The following is a 15845-nucleotide window of genomic DNA, read 5'->3' on the forward strand; positions in this document are numbered from 1 at the left end:
CATACTCTGGACAGAGGAGCAGGAGATGCTGTTGTCTCCTTGCTCGCTTGCCTGCCAAGCACACAAGTGGTAGGCTGGGGGCAGAGGCAGGACACTCGCCACTGAAATGCCAGCGGTTAGACGTGGAGCTGGATTAGCAAACAGAGTAAAGACAATGCGCTATTCCTAGAGTAGAATAAGGCCTGCTTGGTCCGTATGAAGCCTGTTCGGAACCCAGGTCCCTGGGTGGCCCGGGGCCTCTCCACCTCACATCCCTCACCAGGTTCCTTTGTGAACATAAAGAGAAATAAAAGGAGGGCTGCCATGCGCCACTCTGAGCACATGGTTGTGAAGAAGGGTGCAATTAAAAAAATACGGCAGCCAGATTAAACCGATCGGGTTAATTTTTGATCAGATTAATACAGAGAGTACTAAAAATGACCTTTGCTTCTAATACTGCGATAGATGTTTAGTTCTCATACAGGGCAGCGGGGAGTCGCCTCGCTTCTTCAGCCTTCTGGTGCCCTTCTGATATACCATCTCGGCTAGCGTTTTCTTTCATAACTGAAAAAGGCAGAAGGTTTGACACTTTTCAGATGTATGTCGAGTTCAGTTGTTGTGTGGCCAAGAAGTGGGATGCCTACATCTGTCTGTGCTAGCTCCCAGGAAAGTGGTTTTGTTGTGGATACATTACATTTATATCCCACCTTTTTTCCTCTTCTGAGGAACCCAGGGTGACTTACATAGCTTCACTTTGTCCTTGCGACAACAACCCTGTGAGGTAGGTTGGGCCGAGGGTGAGGGACTGGCCTGAAGGCACCCTGTGAGCGCCATAGCTAAGTGAGGACTAGACTTCGATCTCCCTGATGTGCTTGCTACCAGTGTAACACTCCAACCGCCAGACCAGGTTGGCCCTCAGTCCAATCCACCTTAGCAATCCAAAATTGATCAAGGGGAGTGCTGAACACACCTGGAGTCCATCTAGCCCAACAGCCTGTTTTAGGGATGTTTTATGCTTTGAAGCCAACCACTTCCCACTTCATATCCAAACAAGCTTACATTTTTGTTTCAGTTTTTAAATACAGACATGCAATATTTTTGTACAAGCTTTCTGTAACATGCACTTCAGGGCATGCATTTCCGGGTGCTCCTACATTCATCCCCCACCCTGAGGACTTTACATCACTGAAATGTGAGTTTGTGCACTATTTCCCCAAATATCCATATTTCGTATGCGCGTTCCTCTAATAACTAAGGAGATTTTCTGTGTTTGTGTGGGTGGTTTTTTTTCTCTTGAGGCAGACTATGTGGGAAAGCATGCGAAAATGTGGGTTTTGGAAGGCAGCTCTGTCTTGGCTCACTGAAGGGTTTGGGCAGAGATTCAGAAACCCTCCTGTTGCATCGCAGAACCCTAACCCTAATAAAGAACAAGTACAGTGCCAGTCCCAGGTTTCTGAGGACCCTGCCCCAAATACCATCAGGGTCTTTTCACCACCACGGTCACCAGCTGCACTCGCTCCACCACTGGCTCGCTTGGCAGGTAGAGGGCCGAGGAACAGCGAAGGTCTTTGCATCTCATTGCACCTCCATCCCATCGCCGCCATGGCCTGGGCCAAGATGAGTGGCAGGCCGAATAGGGGAGCGAGCCCAAGGGGTTGCTTTCAGTGCCCCTTCCCCAAGTGTTATCCCTTGACGGGTGCCCAATCATGCTGGTTCCGCTTTGCTCCTTCCTTGTTGCGGTAGTTTTCTCTGGGGAGTTTTGGCTTCCATCCCCATGTCCTAAGCCTCAAACAGATGCTTCTCCTGATCTTATCACCTTGCTCCTGACTACTTGAAGTTTCCTTAGATGCAGTTTCCCCACTACTATTATAAAAGGCTTCCCCTAAGATTTAGTTACTAGCAGAAACAGCCTTAAGGTGAAATATGCAGGTGTTTTGGCCTCATTCTTTTTGCGATCAGCCATGCCCCATTCATCTTCACCCCGTACCCCTGGGCTGACATGTCCCCCATCCCTGAATGAAGAAGAGACCCCTGTGTGGGGGTCGAGAGATCCCCCAACCCACTCCTTTCTCCTTGCTTCCAAGGATGAAATCCTTCAAAAAAAAATTCTCCGGTTCCGTGAAATGCAGAATGAAAGGAGCTCAGCTTATTGGTGGATGCAGCTGTTGGCGTTGGGGGGGGGGGGCGTGTGTCCAACCCAGGATCTTCACATCGAGAAAGCTCTCTCTGGAATCTGGAGGAATGGTGCCTCTTTAGCGAGATATATAGCTTCATAATTAGCCTCTTGCATTTTTTCACGAGTGCTAGCATCAGCGTTCTGCGATGTGTTACCCTGATTAACAGCTGCTTTGCAACTAGTTCCTTGCGCCACTGATCACCGTATTTGTCAAGTTGGTCCTGACAAGAGCACAGATATTTTCTCCCTGCACCCATTCTTACTTAAAACACAGCATTTTCTATTTTCCTCCCCACCCCTGGGTCCCCCCTGCTTTAAAGGGAGTGGGTGGGTGTTCCTTTCCCTTTGTCCTGATGCCATACTTTGGAGCTGTTGAAACTCGAGTTTAATCTTCAGTCAGAATTTGCGTTTTGAAACAGGTTGGGCTAATCTACTACATTTGCATGTCTTTATTCAGTAGTCCTCCCTGTCTTGTTCCCACATCAGCCGTCTGCAAAAGTCCCCCCTTTTAAAATCTGCATCTAAATTTGTATTTGTCTTTTTAAATGTATGTTTGATATGGGTTCGGTAGCTTTTGAGAAGGAAGGGGTTTTGTGGAGTTCTGAACCACATGTTAGTCCGAGAATCACGAGTCAGGTTAGTTTATAGAGGAATTTGCTTTTGGCCAAGCCTTCCCAGTTTTGGGCAAACTTCTGTCCTGGGGGGCCATTCCTTAACAGTCCCAAGCTTTCAGCGGGCACAGTGCCATCCTGCAGAATCCTTGCAGTGTTGGAACTTGTGGTCTCCTCTCAGCCCGCCACCAACTCAGGTCTTGCTTGTTCTTTCCTCCTTTCTGGAAAGGGAGGGCCTCCCTTGGGGTGTAGTTATTGGCAGAAAGTACTTTAAGCTAAAGCACACTGGGGTTTTGGCTTGTTTCTCACACCCCTGTTGCCTTTGGCCACATCTCCATCACGTTGCAGCCCCGAGCGTTCTGCTGAAATAGAATGCGGCCCTCCGGGTGAAGGAAGCTCTTGTCCCCGTGCTGGCTCCGTTGGCTGAGGCGCATTATCCCCGTACACCAGTTCAGGGTAATTGGGGCAGGTGGAGCTTTTGCACCCATCCTGCGGGAGGGTCCTAAGGGCACCTGCTTTGTCACCCCATGTGCTGGACTGGATGGACCATGGTTCTGATCCAGCACCGTTTTTCTTACGAGGTTGCAAATGAGGTTTGAAGGGTTGTGTTTATGGTGGGTTAGTCTGTCAGTTGGGTCAGATTGGCATTTAGCTATTTCTTCCTGCCCTTTTTTCTAATAAATACTTAACTGAGACCACCATTTTCAATACGGATTGGAAATCCTCTCCTCACCTCGCGTATACCTTAGAACTGGGGCAGGAAACCTGTTCTGCAGATATTTTGGATTTGAACTTCGGCTGAATGCCCATGTGTGCCAATGTTTATGGCTTTTCTAATATATTTTAAAGGTTTTAATCCCTGTGAATTGTCCAGAGAATGTTGGCTATTAAGTGCTATAGAAATGTAATAAATTAAATGTGATTCCACCTGCATTCAGCCAGGATGACCAGTGGTCAAGGATGATGGATTATGGGTCACTCTGAGCTGCATAACCAGGTGGGGACTAGAATCCTGATCTTGAGACTGCCGGCCCAACACGCTAACCATTATACATCACTGTCTCTCATGCACAAATCCATTCTGGATTAAACTCTGCCTACCCTGCTTTCTTCATTTCAGTAGTGTGTTTGTATATTGGGTTTGTGGCAAAAAACAGAGAGTGAAAAATCTTTGACTTCAGATCACCAGGAAAACTTTCAGTAGACTCCAAGCTTGTCTTCTTCCTGCCCCACCTGCCCCAATCCCAAAGGAGGGGCAGGATGCAATTACTGTCATTTATTTGTTTGTTTGTTTGTTTTCCATGGAATGGCCACATAGGCACATCAAAAAGGACAGATAGCTAAACAAAGCAAATGGCTGGAAATACTTTTGTTTTCCTGATGTCTAGAAACTTGATGATCATTTCTTGGAACTAGAAAGACTTTCCTGTGCATGCTAGCTGAAGATGTAGCGGCCTATCTCTGCAAAGGTGTGTGTGTGAGAGAGAGACAGAGAGAGAATCTTTCTTTCTTAGCTATAATTTTGTAATGCCATTTTCAATCAATAGACCTTTAGCAAAAAGATGAAATGGATGATGGAGGAGGCCCTTTAAATAATTTAGCTCTCGTTAATGGAGCGATTTCATTTTTTGATAGAATGGCTTTATTGAAAAGTAGATGTTTTGCGTGCTGCATCTTATTCCTTTCCAGTTCATCCAGCATTTAAAATACGCGTGTGTGTAGCCAAAGACGAGCGAGAAAGACTAGAATCCCTGTTGGATTCATCTCTTCGAGACAGTATTGTTCATTTCTGGGGAGGAAGGAGTGGGGGAGCAGCTTTGCTGAAAAGTTTTTGCTTCCAGAGGTGAGGACTTCCTGTACAATCGTGGGCATTTGGGACCATGCTTAGTGGCCAAGGATTATGAGCACAGAAGTCTAAAACATCTGGAGTTCTCAGCCCAAGTCTGAGGCAAAACATTCATGCTTGAATATGTGGTGTAGTGGTTAGAGCAGGTGTGATGGGGACCTGCTGGGCTCTCCTCTTGCCATCTGGCACATCCCGTATGGCCAGTGACCGAGGATTCTGGGAGTCAAGCGGCCGCTGCATTGCGGTGGTACACCAGCGACCTGGGAGATCTGGGTTCTAGCCTCCACTTGGCCACGAAGCTCCCTGGGTGACTTTGGGCCGGTCACTCCCTCTCGGCCCATCCCGCTTCATAGGGTTGTTGCTAGGATAAAATGGAGCACTCACCTGCCCTTTTGGTGACTTTCCCTGTCCAGAATATTGTGCTGACAAAGCAGCAAAATATCTGCCTTTTTAGAACGTTCCAGATTTTGTAGACTGGGAGGGTGAGCCACGAAGAAGTCTTCCAAGTATGGTCTAAAGGTCAAGAAAATATAAGACACGTAAAATGCCCAAACCTAGCACAGTTTGGTTATATAACGAGAAATGAAAAATAGACTGTTGACACTTAGGCAAGATAAAATACGTGGGGAGAGATGTGTAGAAAGAACTAGTGAGCCGAAAAGCTGTAAAGGATGGGTTGGAGGTAATACTGCGTCATTGTTCAGTGGGAGCAACAGGAACCTGGGTGGTGAGCAACAGGAATGGGTATAGTTTCTTCGACTTGTTCTCAGCCTTCCACAAGTCTGTCGTATTGGATGATCCCTTCATGGGAACCTTCCAAAAGGTGTTGTGCTTTCGGTGCAAAGGCCCTCAGATGTGAACCAGTGGAACAGCTCCATGGAAGATGCTTCGAGAGTTTGCCTGTTCCTGGGCCTTAGCAAGCATTTTGGTATCGGGCGTCGCTTTCTTCCTAGCCGCAGGGAGCTGAAAGCCCATCAAAGAGTTCCGAAAGGAGCAAGTGATTAATATAAAAGCAAAGTAGCTTTTGATATGTTGGCATGTCTCTGTGTCTGCTTATTCGGACATCTTTCTTGTTCAGCACATTTTTTCCCCCTGCGGTTATTAATTTGTGCTGCTTATCCTGCTGCATCTGGCACAGTGATACCCACGCTGTTTTAAATGTGCAATTTCCCTATCGCCAGCGAGGCAGATCAAGAGGGGCATAAACAAGACCAAAGTGGCACTTTATGGTGTCAGGGAAAGGTGGGTGGGTTCTGTATTATTTTACGATTTGAAATGATTGAATGCTAAACTTTAAAAAGTGTGTGTTCCCCCTTTTCCAGCTTCCCCCACATACGCTTTCCCCCTCAAACTCCGAAGTATGCTGGGCCCTGGTCAAATTTCCCGTTAAAATAAAAATGTGCATTTCCTCTCCTTCCCAAATTCATTTATCATGCTTTTTAAAAAGGTGTTTTTCTGCTTTACCTGATGCCTAAATTGGATTGGCTCATTTATGCTGTTCTTTGCTATATCCCCCCATGCTTTTCTTAAATGAATTAGTAATGACAGCGTGCTCCATCATACCCTTCTCTACAGCCACTTTAAGGGGGAAGCCGGGTGATCTAAACCTTTTAACCTATTAAAGATGATTTTCCCCAATTGAATCAGACCCACCACAGGTATAATAACTAATCATTTAAACTACACCTGCTATTACATTTTTTTAAGCCATTATGCATGTTGGATAGATGATAATTCATGTTTATTGCATTGTCCGATGGATCCGTTTTGCCTACACTAGTCTGATTAATGTATTTAAAGAAATAAGAGATGCAATTTAAAGGGGGGGGGGGAACACACACACTCCCGCACATGGCATCGTTGATGGAATGCACCAAGGACTACATCAAAAGGGCCATTAAAACCCATCAAAACTCTGCTCTTTGACCTGAGATGCATATCTGAAAACCAGGTGAAGACAGGCATTCATTCTTGAATTATGGCCATGGGTTTAGGTTGGGTTTTCCTCCTCCAAAAAGGCTCAGACCTTAACCAAAAGTCCTCCAAACCTGTTGAATCAAACATTCCCTTCTTTCTCATGGAGAAAATAACAGAGAAGCCATTTCCCCCCCTTCCTCATAATACAAGAAGCCCACAAGGTCATCCCACGAAACGGATTGGTGGGAGAATTGGGAGGGACCAGTGGAGGGACATGCTTATGCCGCATAGAGTAAAACCGTGGAACCAGCTTCTTTGAGGTGGAGTAGGGACCCACAGCCGGATGGCTTTCAAAAGCAGTGGGACAACTTCACGGAGGAGGAGGCTATCGAAGGCCACCAGTCCCGATGGCCATGTGGTGCCTCCAGAATCAGAGGAAGCGTGTCCATGGACACTAGTTGCTGGCAAAGATGGATGGGGTTGCCCTCCCTCTGAAGGACGGGGTCCACAGCCTGGGAGTGGTCCTTGACCCAGAGCTGGCCCTGGACGCTCAGGTGACTGCAGTGGCGAGGAGCGCTTTCCTTCAGCTTCAGTTAATCCATCAGCTGCGTCCCTACCTGGAGGAAGACTGCCTAGCGACAGTGACACATGCATTGGTTTCTTCCCGGTTGGATTTCTGTAACGCACTCTCCGTGGGACAGTCCGGATACTTCAAATGGTGCAAAATAGAGCAGCCAGGTTGCTGACGGAGACTGGGCATTACTCTCATATAACCCCAGTCCTCTACCAGCTTCACTGGCTTCCCATCGAAGTCCGGGCTCAATTCAAGGTGCTAGCAATTACCTATATAGCCCTTAACGGCTTGGGACCTGGGTACCTAAAGGAACGCCTTCTTCTGTATTTGCCCTCCTGCCCCCTGAGATTGGCGGCAGAGGCCCTCCTCCGGGAACACTCCGTGAAAGACATTAGGAGGCAAAGTACCCGGAGGAGGGCCTTCTCTGCGGTGCCGCCCCGACTGTGGAATGCGCTCCCCAGAGAGGTCCGCCTGGCGCCATCGTTATTTGTTTTTTGGCACCAGGCTAAGACCTTTTATTTAAACAATATTTTAACAACTGTTAATCATCAGCTAAATAGGTTTTAATCTGCAGCCAGGGTGGATCTGGATTTTATTTGTATTACGTTTTATTTTATTTTTCTTATTTATGTAAGCTGTCCTGAGGCTATGCGATGGGATGGCATACAAAGACTCTTCATTAATTAATTAATAGTGGGTGCTATTCCGTTCAGGTCCAGTTTGTGGGTTTCCTACAGGCAGCTGGACTAGGTGGACAAATGGCCAGACTAAACAGACCCTAACCGTACAGGCCACACCTATTTTTGGCCAAGGGAAGCAACAGCCGTGATCCTGGGTGGTCAGCGGTTGCCTCTCAGGGAGAGAAAAGCTATAGATGAGTAAGAGGTACATAATGTTTGAAAAGGCTGGAAGAGAACATTTGATCTCAGTCTTGTGCAAGTCTAGACAAGAAACGGGCTTAGCAAAGCTGGTTATGTCACAGTGGGAGTCGTGGGCCTTTTTTCTGTCCAAAGCGCAACTGGAGCAAATGAGCAGAACCTCATTCTCACAAACTATATCTAACCCTCCTGGGGGACAAAATAAGACCTGGCCTCAGAACCTTTCCCTCTGACCATTGATCCTTGGGTGTTTTCCGAGGTTTTTCCCGAAAGCTAGAAATGTCAGAATTTTGGGAGTTTGCCTTCAGCCCCTCCAAGCTTCCCACTCACCACAGGAATGCATGGCTGGACAACTTCTCCAAAATAGAATTCAGCCTTTGGGTGTACAGTTCTCAAGTCAGTAACTGGACATTGTTAAGATGTGCAATTTTTGCTGGAAAAACCTTTGAAACATGAGCTTCAACAGGAAAGAAACAAAAATGAATTAGGATTATAGAATTGTCCCAGTCCCTCCAAAAACTAAAAACTTTAGGGGTCTGTGGAACAAAAGCTTTTGTACAGTGTTAAATCAGCTTGCCCTTACCTGTGCCTTGCAGATGTGTTGCGCTTCACCTCTGGCATCTGCATAGACATGGAATGGCTTGCAAAAATAATGTCGATGAAACTCCCCTCTTCTCTACCAATGATCGTGCTAACGGGAGCAACGCAAGTTGTAGTCTTACAGATTTCAAGTGGGCCTCGTTGCAGAAATCTGATTTAAATCATGCAACTTTGGTGGTAGAGCTAAAACACCCAAGAAACAGTTGAATGAATAAAATGTTCTCCCTCCTACATTTACTACATTCTTAGTTCTAGAGCACGAATCCCACAGAGGCAGAGGACTTTTCTTTCTTCTTAAAGCACCTATAATCATAGAAAGAGGATGTCTGTCTGTCCACCCGTCTGTCTTCATCACAGCTCCAAGACTGTGAAGCCAAGACACTTGAAACTTGGCATGCAAATGAAAGGGAAGTTAGAAGTGTGCATCTTTTTGTTATTTTGCTTTAAAAACTTACTAACTTGGATTAATGTAAAAGTTTCTGTGAGCTTGAAGCTTGCAGTAACATATTCAATCTTTAGGGGGCAGACTTTCCTCACCAACCTCATAGCCTTCCAGTCGGTGCAGCTTAAAGCCAGGGATGATTAGTAAACCAGGGGATATGAGTGATACAGCTGTTCCTGCCATTCCGCAAGGAAATGGACAGAAACCACCCTTTCAGGGCTGCGGGCAGGGCAGGCACAACACGCCCAGCTTTGACAGCTGTGTAGGTTTGCTGAAAGGCTTGGCTGAATGCGGCTGTGCAGAGCTGGGTCCATTCACTAGCGCATGATAGAAAAGGTTGTGCTTTGCATGTCCTTGGTGCCGGGTCCAGTGCCCATCCTCTGGAAGTCGGGCTGGAAAATTCTTCTCTCAAAGGATAGCCGGTGTGGTGTGGTGGGTAGGGTGCTGGACTGGGGACCCCAGAGGCTCCAGGTCTGGCCCCATTCGGCCATGAAGCTCACTGGGAGACTTTGGGACAGTCACAGGCTTCCAGCCAGGGTGGCTGTGGAACTGGGGAAGCCACCTTGGCATCCTTAGAAGAGGGAAAAGGTGAGGTATACATGCAATATAACAATTACAATAGCAGCAGCAACAATAGTTCCAATAAATTTGGGCTGCTGCTTCTCATATCCTGGTTAATTTTCTCTTTTCCCAAATTTTTGCGTTTCTATTTTTTTTTCCATTTCTTTGCAGTCAGATTTTCCTTGTGCACCTGTGAGGTCTAGAAGTGTGCAAAAACATTTTATTTATTTATTTTGGAATGGGCATACATATGTGGCATACAGAAGACGGCTTTTCAGCTTAGCTTGTGCCATATTTGGTTTTCTCTGGATCAAAATCACATGATTGACAGGTGGTAAAAACGATCTGCTATATTTTAATCTCTCTCTCTCAGAGCATTTCATGCCACATTTTCATGTCTCAACCGCACTGTTCAACATGCATTCCTGGCTGTCCTCAACTTTAAACTCTCTTATTCTCTTTCTCTCAACACCCTGCCTCCTCTGCAGATCACAACAGCAGTGAAGTTTCTACAAAACCCCAGAGTCCGCCAGAGTCCACTGGCAGCTAGAAAATCGTTCCTCAAGAAAAAAGGTACCCGATTCCAACAGTTCTAAGATGCTTTCCCCCAACCTGGTCCTCTCCAGATGTGTTGGACTGCAATTCCCATCATGCTCATCACATCTGGAGAGCGCCAGGTCAGGAAAGGCTGGGAATTCCTCCTCTCTTGATGTGTCTGTTATATGCCGTTTTCCCCCTGTAGTTGAAACATTTTCTAGTTCCTTTAGCCTTTCCTGGTGTGATTTGTCATGTTGACGTTTTCTCCCCGCCCCTGCTGTTCTCTGAAACTCTGGATGTGTTTTCACGAGTATGAGTCCACAAGCCTTAAAGACAGGTCTCACGTTTTTCCAAAGCGGCTTGCGTTTTCGATGTATGAACCAGTCCGCCCCTCCATTCCAACCCCCCCCCCCCCCAGCAGAAGGAGCATTTTAGCATCAATAGACTGTTTGGCCAGCTCTAATTCCTGAATGGCCTTTGCTGTAGGTTGGACTGGCTGGCGAGCGCGATGGTAATGGTTTCAGAAGAGAGCTGGGCCACGCAATGGAGGGCACAGGCCACAGTCAGCAAAAGTGAGGTCGGGTTAAGGTTAAATTTGGGGTCATCCTTCCTTTCATAGACTAAAAGGGCAACCGATTGACTGCCGAGTCCTTTTAGACGCGAAGAAGAGTTGCTGCCGTCTCAATAAATTCAGCATCATTTTCAGCAGATGGAAGCCGCACAATTTCTATTGCATTTGTCTTGAAGAAAGTACCATGCGTTGGTTTCTCTTTATTTTTAAGTGATGATCTAAAGCTTTAGAACTGTCAGCTCAGGAACAGGGGGGGGGGGGTTCTTTGTTCGGGTTGCATTTGAATTCAGATTGCTGAACTAGAGATCGCGCGCGCGCGCGCGCGCGCGCGCGCGTGTGTGTGTGTGTTTCTGCTTTGTCCCAAGCCCACATTTTTTTTTCTCTTAAAAAGGCAAGGAAGTCTCTAGTCCATATGAATGTAAAGGAAAAGCTTGAAAATATATTGGCAGGTTTTGCAGAATGAAGCAAAACAGAAAATAAGGAGCATTGTACAATGTAAAAGAGCATTTGTTCTTTTAGCACAAAAGTCAGCTCAGCCCTGTAGCTTTTAGTTTGTACATCCTGACCCTCATGAATTCATCAATTTACAGCCCCCTCAGAATATGCATCTTCCTGGGCCCCTCACAGAATTCCAGATTCTCTTCTCCACACAGTCACAACCTTCCACAAAACATAATCCAGTGCAGGGTTAGACATGCTTCAAGGGGAGGTCTTGACTGAGGTGGTAAACTTATATTTAGATTGAATGATCTAAAAGGCAGATGGAGGCTTGCATGTTTACGCACGTCTACACGCCCCTCCAAAGCCCTTTCGCTTAGAAACCCAGCATCTCAAAGAGAATGGGCCTGTCATGCTAACTTTCTGTGTGCGTGGACTTTGAAAAATTATTCTTTTAAAGAGTAGAGAAGCTTGCGTTTCTTTGCTGTCTGCATTGCTATAGCCTGGAATCAGGTCTGCAACATCAGCCTCTACCCAAACAACTTGTTGGGTAGGCTTGTTTTCTGCCCCCTGCAGACTTTCTTAGAGCAAGTTCTTAGAGGAGTTCTTAAAATTTCAGTTGGAGCTGAGAATGGACATCTCTTGTCTGAAATGCACATGCAGGTAAATAAATACCTACATGTAGAAACAGCCTTTCTTCAACCCAGTTGCTTCCAGAAGTGTTGGACTACAGTTCCCAATATCCCCCAGTTAGCATGCTAGCAGCTGTAGTCCTCAGTCCCCCACCTTTCTGCTTTATGGGGTCTCTCTAATGGGCTTCTGTGAGAAAGGGGGAGAGAAACGTCTCCCTGTCCACTTCTCCCCACACCCTGAATTGCTCTGTATTCCTCCATCATGTCTTCTCTCTCTCCTTTTTCCAAGCTAAGCATCCCCGGCTGTTGTGAGCTTTCCTCTGAGCCAGTGTGGCACAGTGGTTCAAGTGTCATCCTGGGACTTGGGAAATAGGGGCTCTAGCCCCCCCCCTCCACTTGACCACGGACCTTGTTGTGTGGATTCTGGCCTGTCACTGATATGCAGCCTTAACCCATCTCACAGTGTTGCTTGAAGAGGACATAACTGAGGTTCCCTGCAAGAGGAGAAAAGGTGGAATATAAATGAAAAAACTGAGCTTTCCCATCCTGTTGATCCTTCCATCTTCAGTGGGTTGGAGCGAACCCAGGCAGGTGTAACGTTTTGCTCACCTTGCGCTGCAAAGGAACCTGCACAGACCTTGCTTATGTTCAGCATGTGCGTCGGTTACTCGACAGAAGTTGAATTATAATTATAATTATTTTGTAAAGTGCCCCGTTTCAGAGCCTAGAGACACAATAGCCCGCTGAGGGAGGTCAGGCTTTAAAAGTGCTCCCCGCTTGCTATTCCAGTCTTTCCAAAGTTGCCGTTTGCTGCATGGTTCTCTCTCTCTCTCTCTCTCTCTCTCTCTCTCTCTCTCTCTCTCCCTCTCTCCCTCCCTCCCTCCCTCCCCCTTGAAATATGTGGAGTGGACCTACGGGGAGTAATTAATCATAAAAGCTTTGGGATTTCAACTCTATCATCGAAGCAATGAAGCAGGGGAAAGTTGAGCCTAAAAGCCGTGCTGATTACCCGCAGTAACTCGAGAAGAAATCTATCGTTGCCGAGAGAGATCCTTTAGCACCTTCCTTTCTTCTCCCCCGCTTTCCCCCAGCTCAAACGCTGTACCCCGGGACATTGTGCGATATTATAACAGCCTGTATATCTCGCTGAAATGACCAGTTATTCCTTGTGCTCCCTTTCGCTTTCCCACCCCCCTTCTCTCTTTCAACGCAGACGGGTTAGGATTTCATTTGCAAAAGGTATTTAGAGCAATTTAGAGACGAACGTCTTGGGTGTTTGCGCTGCATTTCCCCACCAGCTTCGCAAAGGTTTTTTTTTTTTAATAGTATCTGGAGCTCCATCTAATCTGTTTAATTTTAATAAATCCCTGACTGGGAGAAGCAAAGATTGGGGGTTGGTGGGAGGGCGTCAATGCGTTGATGTCGGCAAGGGAAGCTGGCAGAGAAGGCCTGAAAAGAGAGACGGTGACCCGATTAAAGCTCCTAATGAATTACTTGGCTAATGACTACCAAATTGAGGTGGGTGGGGGACACACGACCCTGTTTGATATAACAGCTCCCCCTCACTCTCTTTGAAATTAGTTTCTCTTTGCCTTCTTTCTGATAGCAAACTTGGGTGAATGAGAGCTAATCGCTTTGGAAATGAAATAGAGCAACCTAAAAAATAACTTATTTTTTTTAGCGTACTTTGGAGACTTCCTAGGTCAGGCATGTTGCACCTTATACCCATCGCTAAGGTATACCCACTCGGGTCCTCCAGAAGTTCTTGTGTCTACGCCCCTTTCTCCCAAGCACCGGTCATTTCGTGGTTGCTTGGTTTTTCCAAGTCTCCTGCTCACCCCCACATTCTAACGGTTGAAATGCATCTTGTAAAATATAATCACTGGCAGCAAGAGTTTTAACCTTTAAAAAAAGTTGTTTCAAGGATTTTGTAGAAAGTTAATTTCAAAGGGATTTTTTGCCCTACCCTCTTTGGCTTGCAGTGGGGAACCAGGCCAGCCCTCCCATGGGGCGGGGAGACGCTGTCACCTCCAGAAGCAGAGCAGGGGGGATGCCAAGTTCCCCATGCCAGCACCTGCCCACCAGAAAGGCTCCTTGCTGCCCCTTCCCTGGAGCAAGACAGCTGCACCCTGGGCTCTCCCATCCCTGCTGGCCCCCTGTAGCCAGTGCCACGACAGTGCAGTTCCCAGATCAGCCACCCTCCCTCTTTTGCTCCGAGGGGCTTCTCCAAGCGAGACTGAGTCGCCCGCCCGCTGGAGAGCTGCCCAGGCTCAGGTGCCCGCCTCTGAGCTGGCAGGGCATCCTGGGAAGTTGGCCTACGCCCGGCGCGACTGGAGGCTGATGGCTCCCGGATCAGCAGGGCTGTGCACCCATTCCAGGGTTTGCTCTGAACTGCAGGAGCTACCCATGGGGCCAAAACTAGGGCTTGGCACCCTGGATTTCTCTCCGGAGGTCCAGAGCAAAACGGGGGCAGGATATACAGCCCCGCTGACCTGGGAACCACCAGGAAAGATGCTCTCGGGGCCACACGTTTCAGGCGGGCAGTGCCAGGGATGCACACCTGTGGCTGACCAGAGAGCCTGTCCCTGCGCAGGTCGCAGGGGCTGCTGCGGGGCCTCGCAGCCGCACCCTTCCCTGAGATCTTGCACCACTGCTGGAGGGGGCCACGCGTGGCCTGCTTCAACTCCGCACCTCAGAATCCAGCCCAGCACTCCGTCCTGGAGCACCGCTGCTCGAAGTAGCCCCTTGAAAGGCCGGATTGAGGCGAGTGCTGACCTAGAACCCCGGGAGGCCCAGTCCCCTGGAGAGGGCTCTGCCGCGGACATGTAATAGCGTGAACAAAGTGCTCCCCACGGGGTGACAAGCTCTTATTTGGAGAGATGGGTAGGAGGCCGAGGCAAGCTTTGCCCTTGTGTACAGCAGCTTCATTAATCAGCTTGGTTAGGAGGAGGCGCAGCCCGCGGAAAGGGAGCCCAAAGGCCTCTGGTAGCTTCAGTCAGGGGATGGAAGGTGCCGAGTGCCCAGCAAAGACCTGGCGGGATCTCTCTGCCTGGCCAGGAGCTGGCGAGCTGCTGGAGCGGGGGAGCTGCAGGCTGTGAATGCTCTAATTAATAGGAACATTGCAAGTGGCCTCCTACAGAGCCAATTAGCCCAAAAATGTCGGCACAGACTGGCAGCTGCAGCTCTGCCGGCCCTCTGGCGGGATTCCTGCCCAGCCCTGCCTGGAGAAGCCGGGGTCAGACTGGACCTTTTCGAGGGGCCCTACTGCTGAACCACAGATCACCCTGCAAGCCGCTGGACGGAACGTGTGCATCGCCCCAGAGACTTTGACCAGTGCCGGCGCCTGTTGAACGCAGCACCTACAGTTCGTACTCTCAAATCGGTTCTGTCCCCCACTGTTTGCCCTCGCAAACCCTGGCCCTTGCCCCTGCAATTGGGCACGAGCATGGGGGGGAAGAACCCGTCCCTTCCCCTCAGGGCTTCCCCCAGTCCCTCCCATCCTGGCATGAAAAAGGGCAGAAGTAAGAAACCCGATAAGAGACTTGCTGCTGAAAAGCTGCAGTCCATTCGAAAGGGAGGGGTGCAGAATGGCAGCCTGGCTGTCCCTCTGAGTTGGAGCTCCAGAGAGTAAATTCAGGGGCCTAGAAGAATTGGTCTGGGGACGGGCTTAATGTTGTTCCTGCCACCAGATGCCTTCAGCATGTCCCACCTTCCCCACCTGTTCAGCCTGGCACGTAGGTCCTACCCACCCCTCTGACACACCTGGGGAGGGGGAAGTAACCGTTCGCAGGGAACGATGCTTCCTAAAGGAAGTGGATTCCAATACATTTCCTCTGCCTTTCCTCTCCTTATTACTTTTTTTCCCTTTTTCATAATTTAACTCCATCTCACAAGGCAGTTTGCATGTCCTTGAATGGAAGCTCGTTACTGTGAAAGCTTTTTTAGCATTGATTTCATAACCGCCTTAATTTAATAGTTCCATCATTACTGAGAAGCCCTGAGAGTGAGGCCCAAGCTTTCCAGGTCACTGACCTTTTAATTACAGACCTTGTACTGATGGCCAGGTTATCGACTAGACGGCTC

The 15845-nt window shown here is 48.2% G+C and overlaps 1 protein-coding gene across 2 annotated transcripts in view; it reads left to right on the forward strand.

Moving 5' to 3' along the window:
• PEX14 (peroxisomal biogenesis factor 14) overlaps positions 1-15845 on the forward strand; it is a 113053-nt gene that overhangs the window by 48394 nt on the left and 48814 nt on the right. For both annotated transcript variants that reach the window (XM_044445357.1, XM_044445358.1), the window contains exon 4: positions 10073-10157. In XM_044445357.1, the coding sequence (XP_044301292.1) occupies positions 10073-10157 (85 nt within the window). The remainder of the gene's footprint in view (positions 1-10072; positions 10158-15845) is intronic.

This window comes from Varanus komodoensis, unplaced genomic scaffold (genome assembly GCF_004798865.1).
Source record: "Varanus komodoensis strain SLA01 unplaced genomic scaffold, ASM479886v1 scaffold48, whole genome shotgun sequence".
NCBI classification, from domain to species: domain Eukaryota; kingdom Metazoa; phylum Chordata; class Lepidosauria; order Squamata; family Varanidae; genus Varanus; species Varanus komodoensis.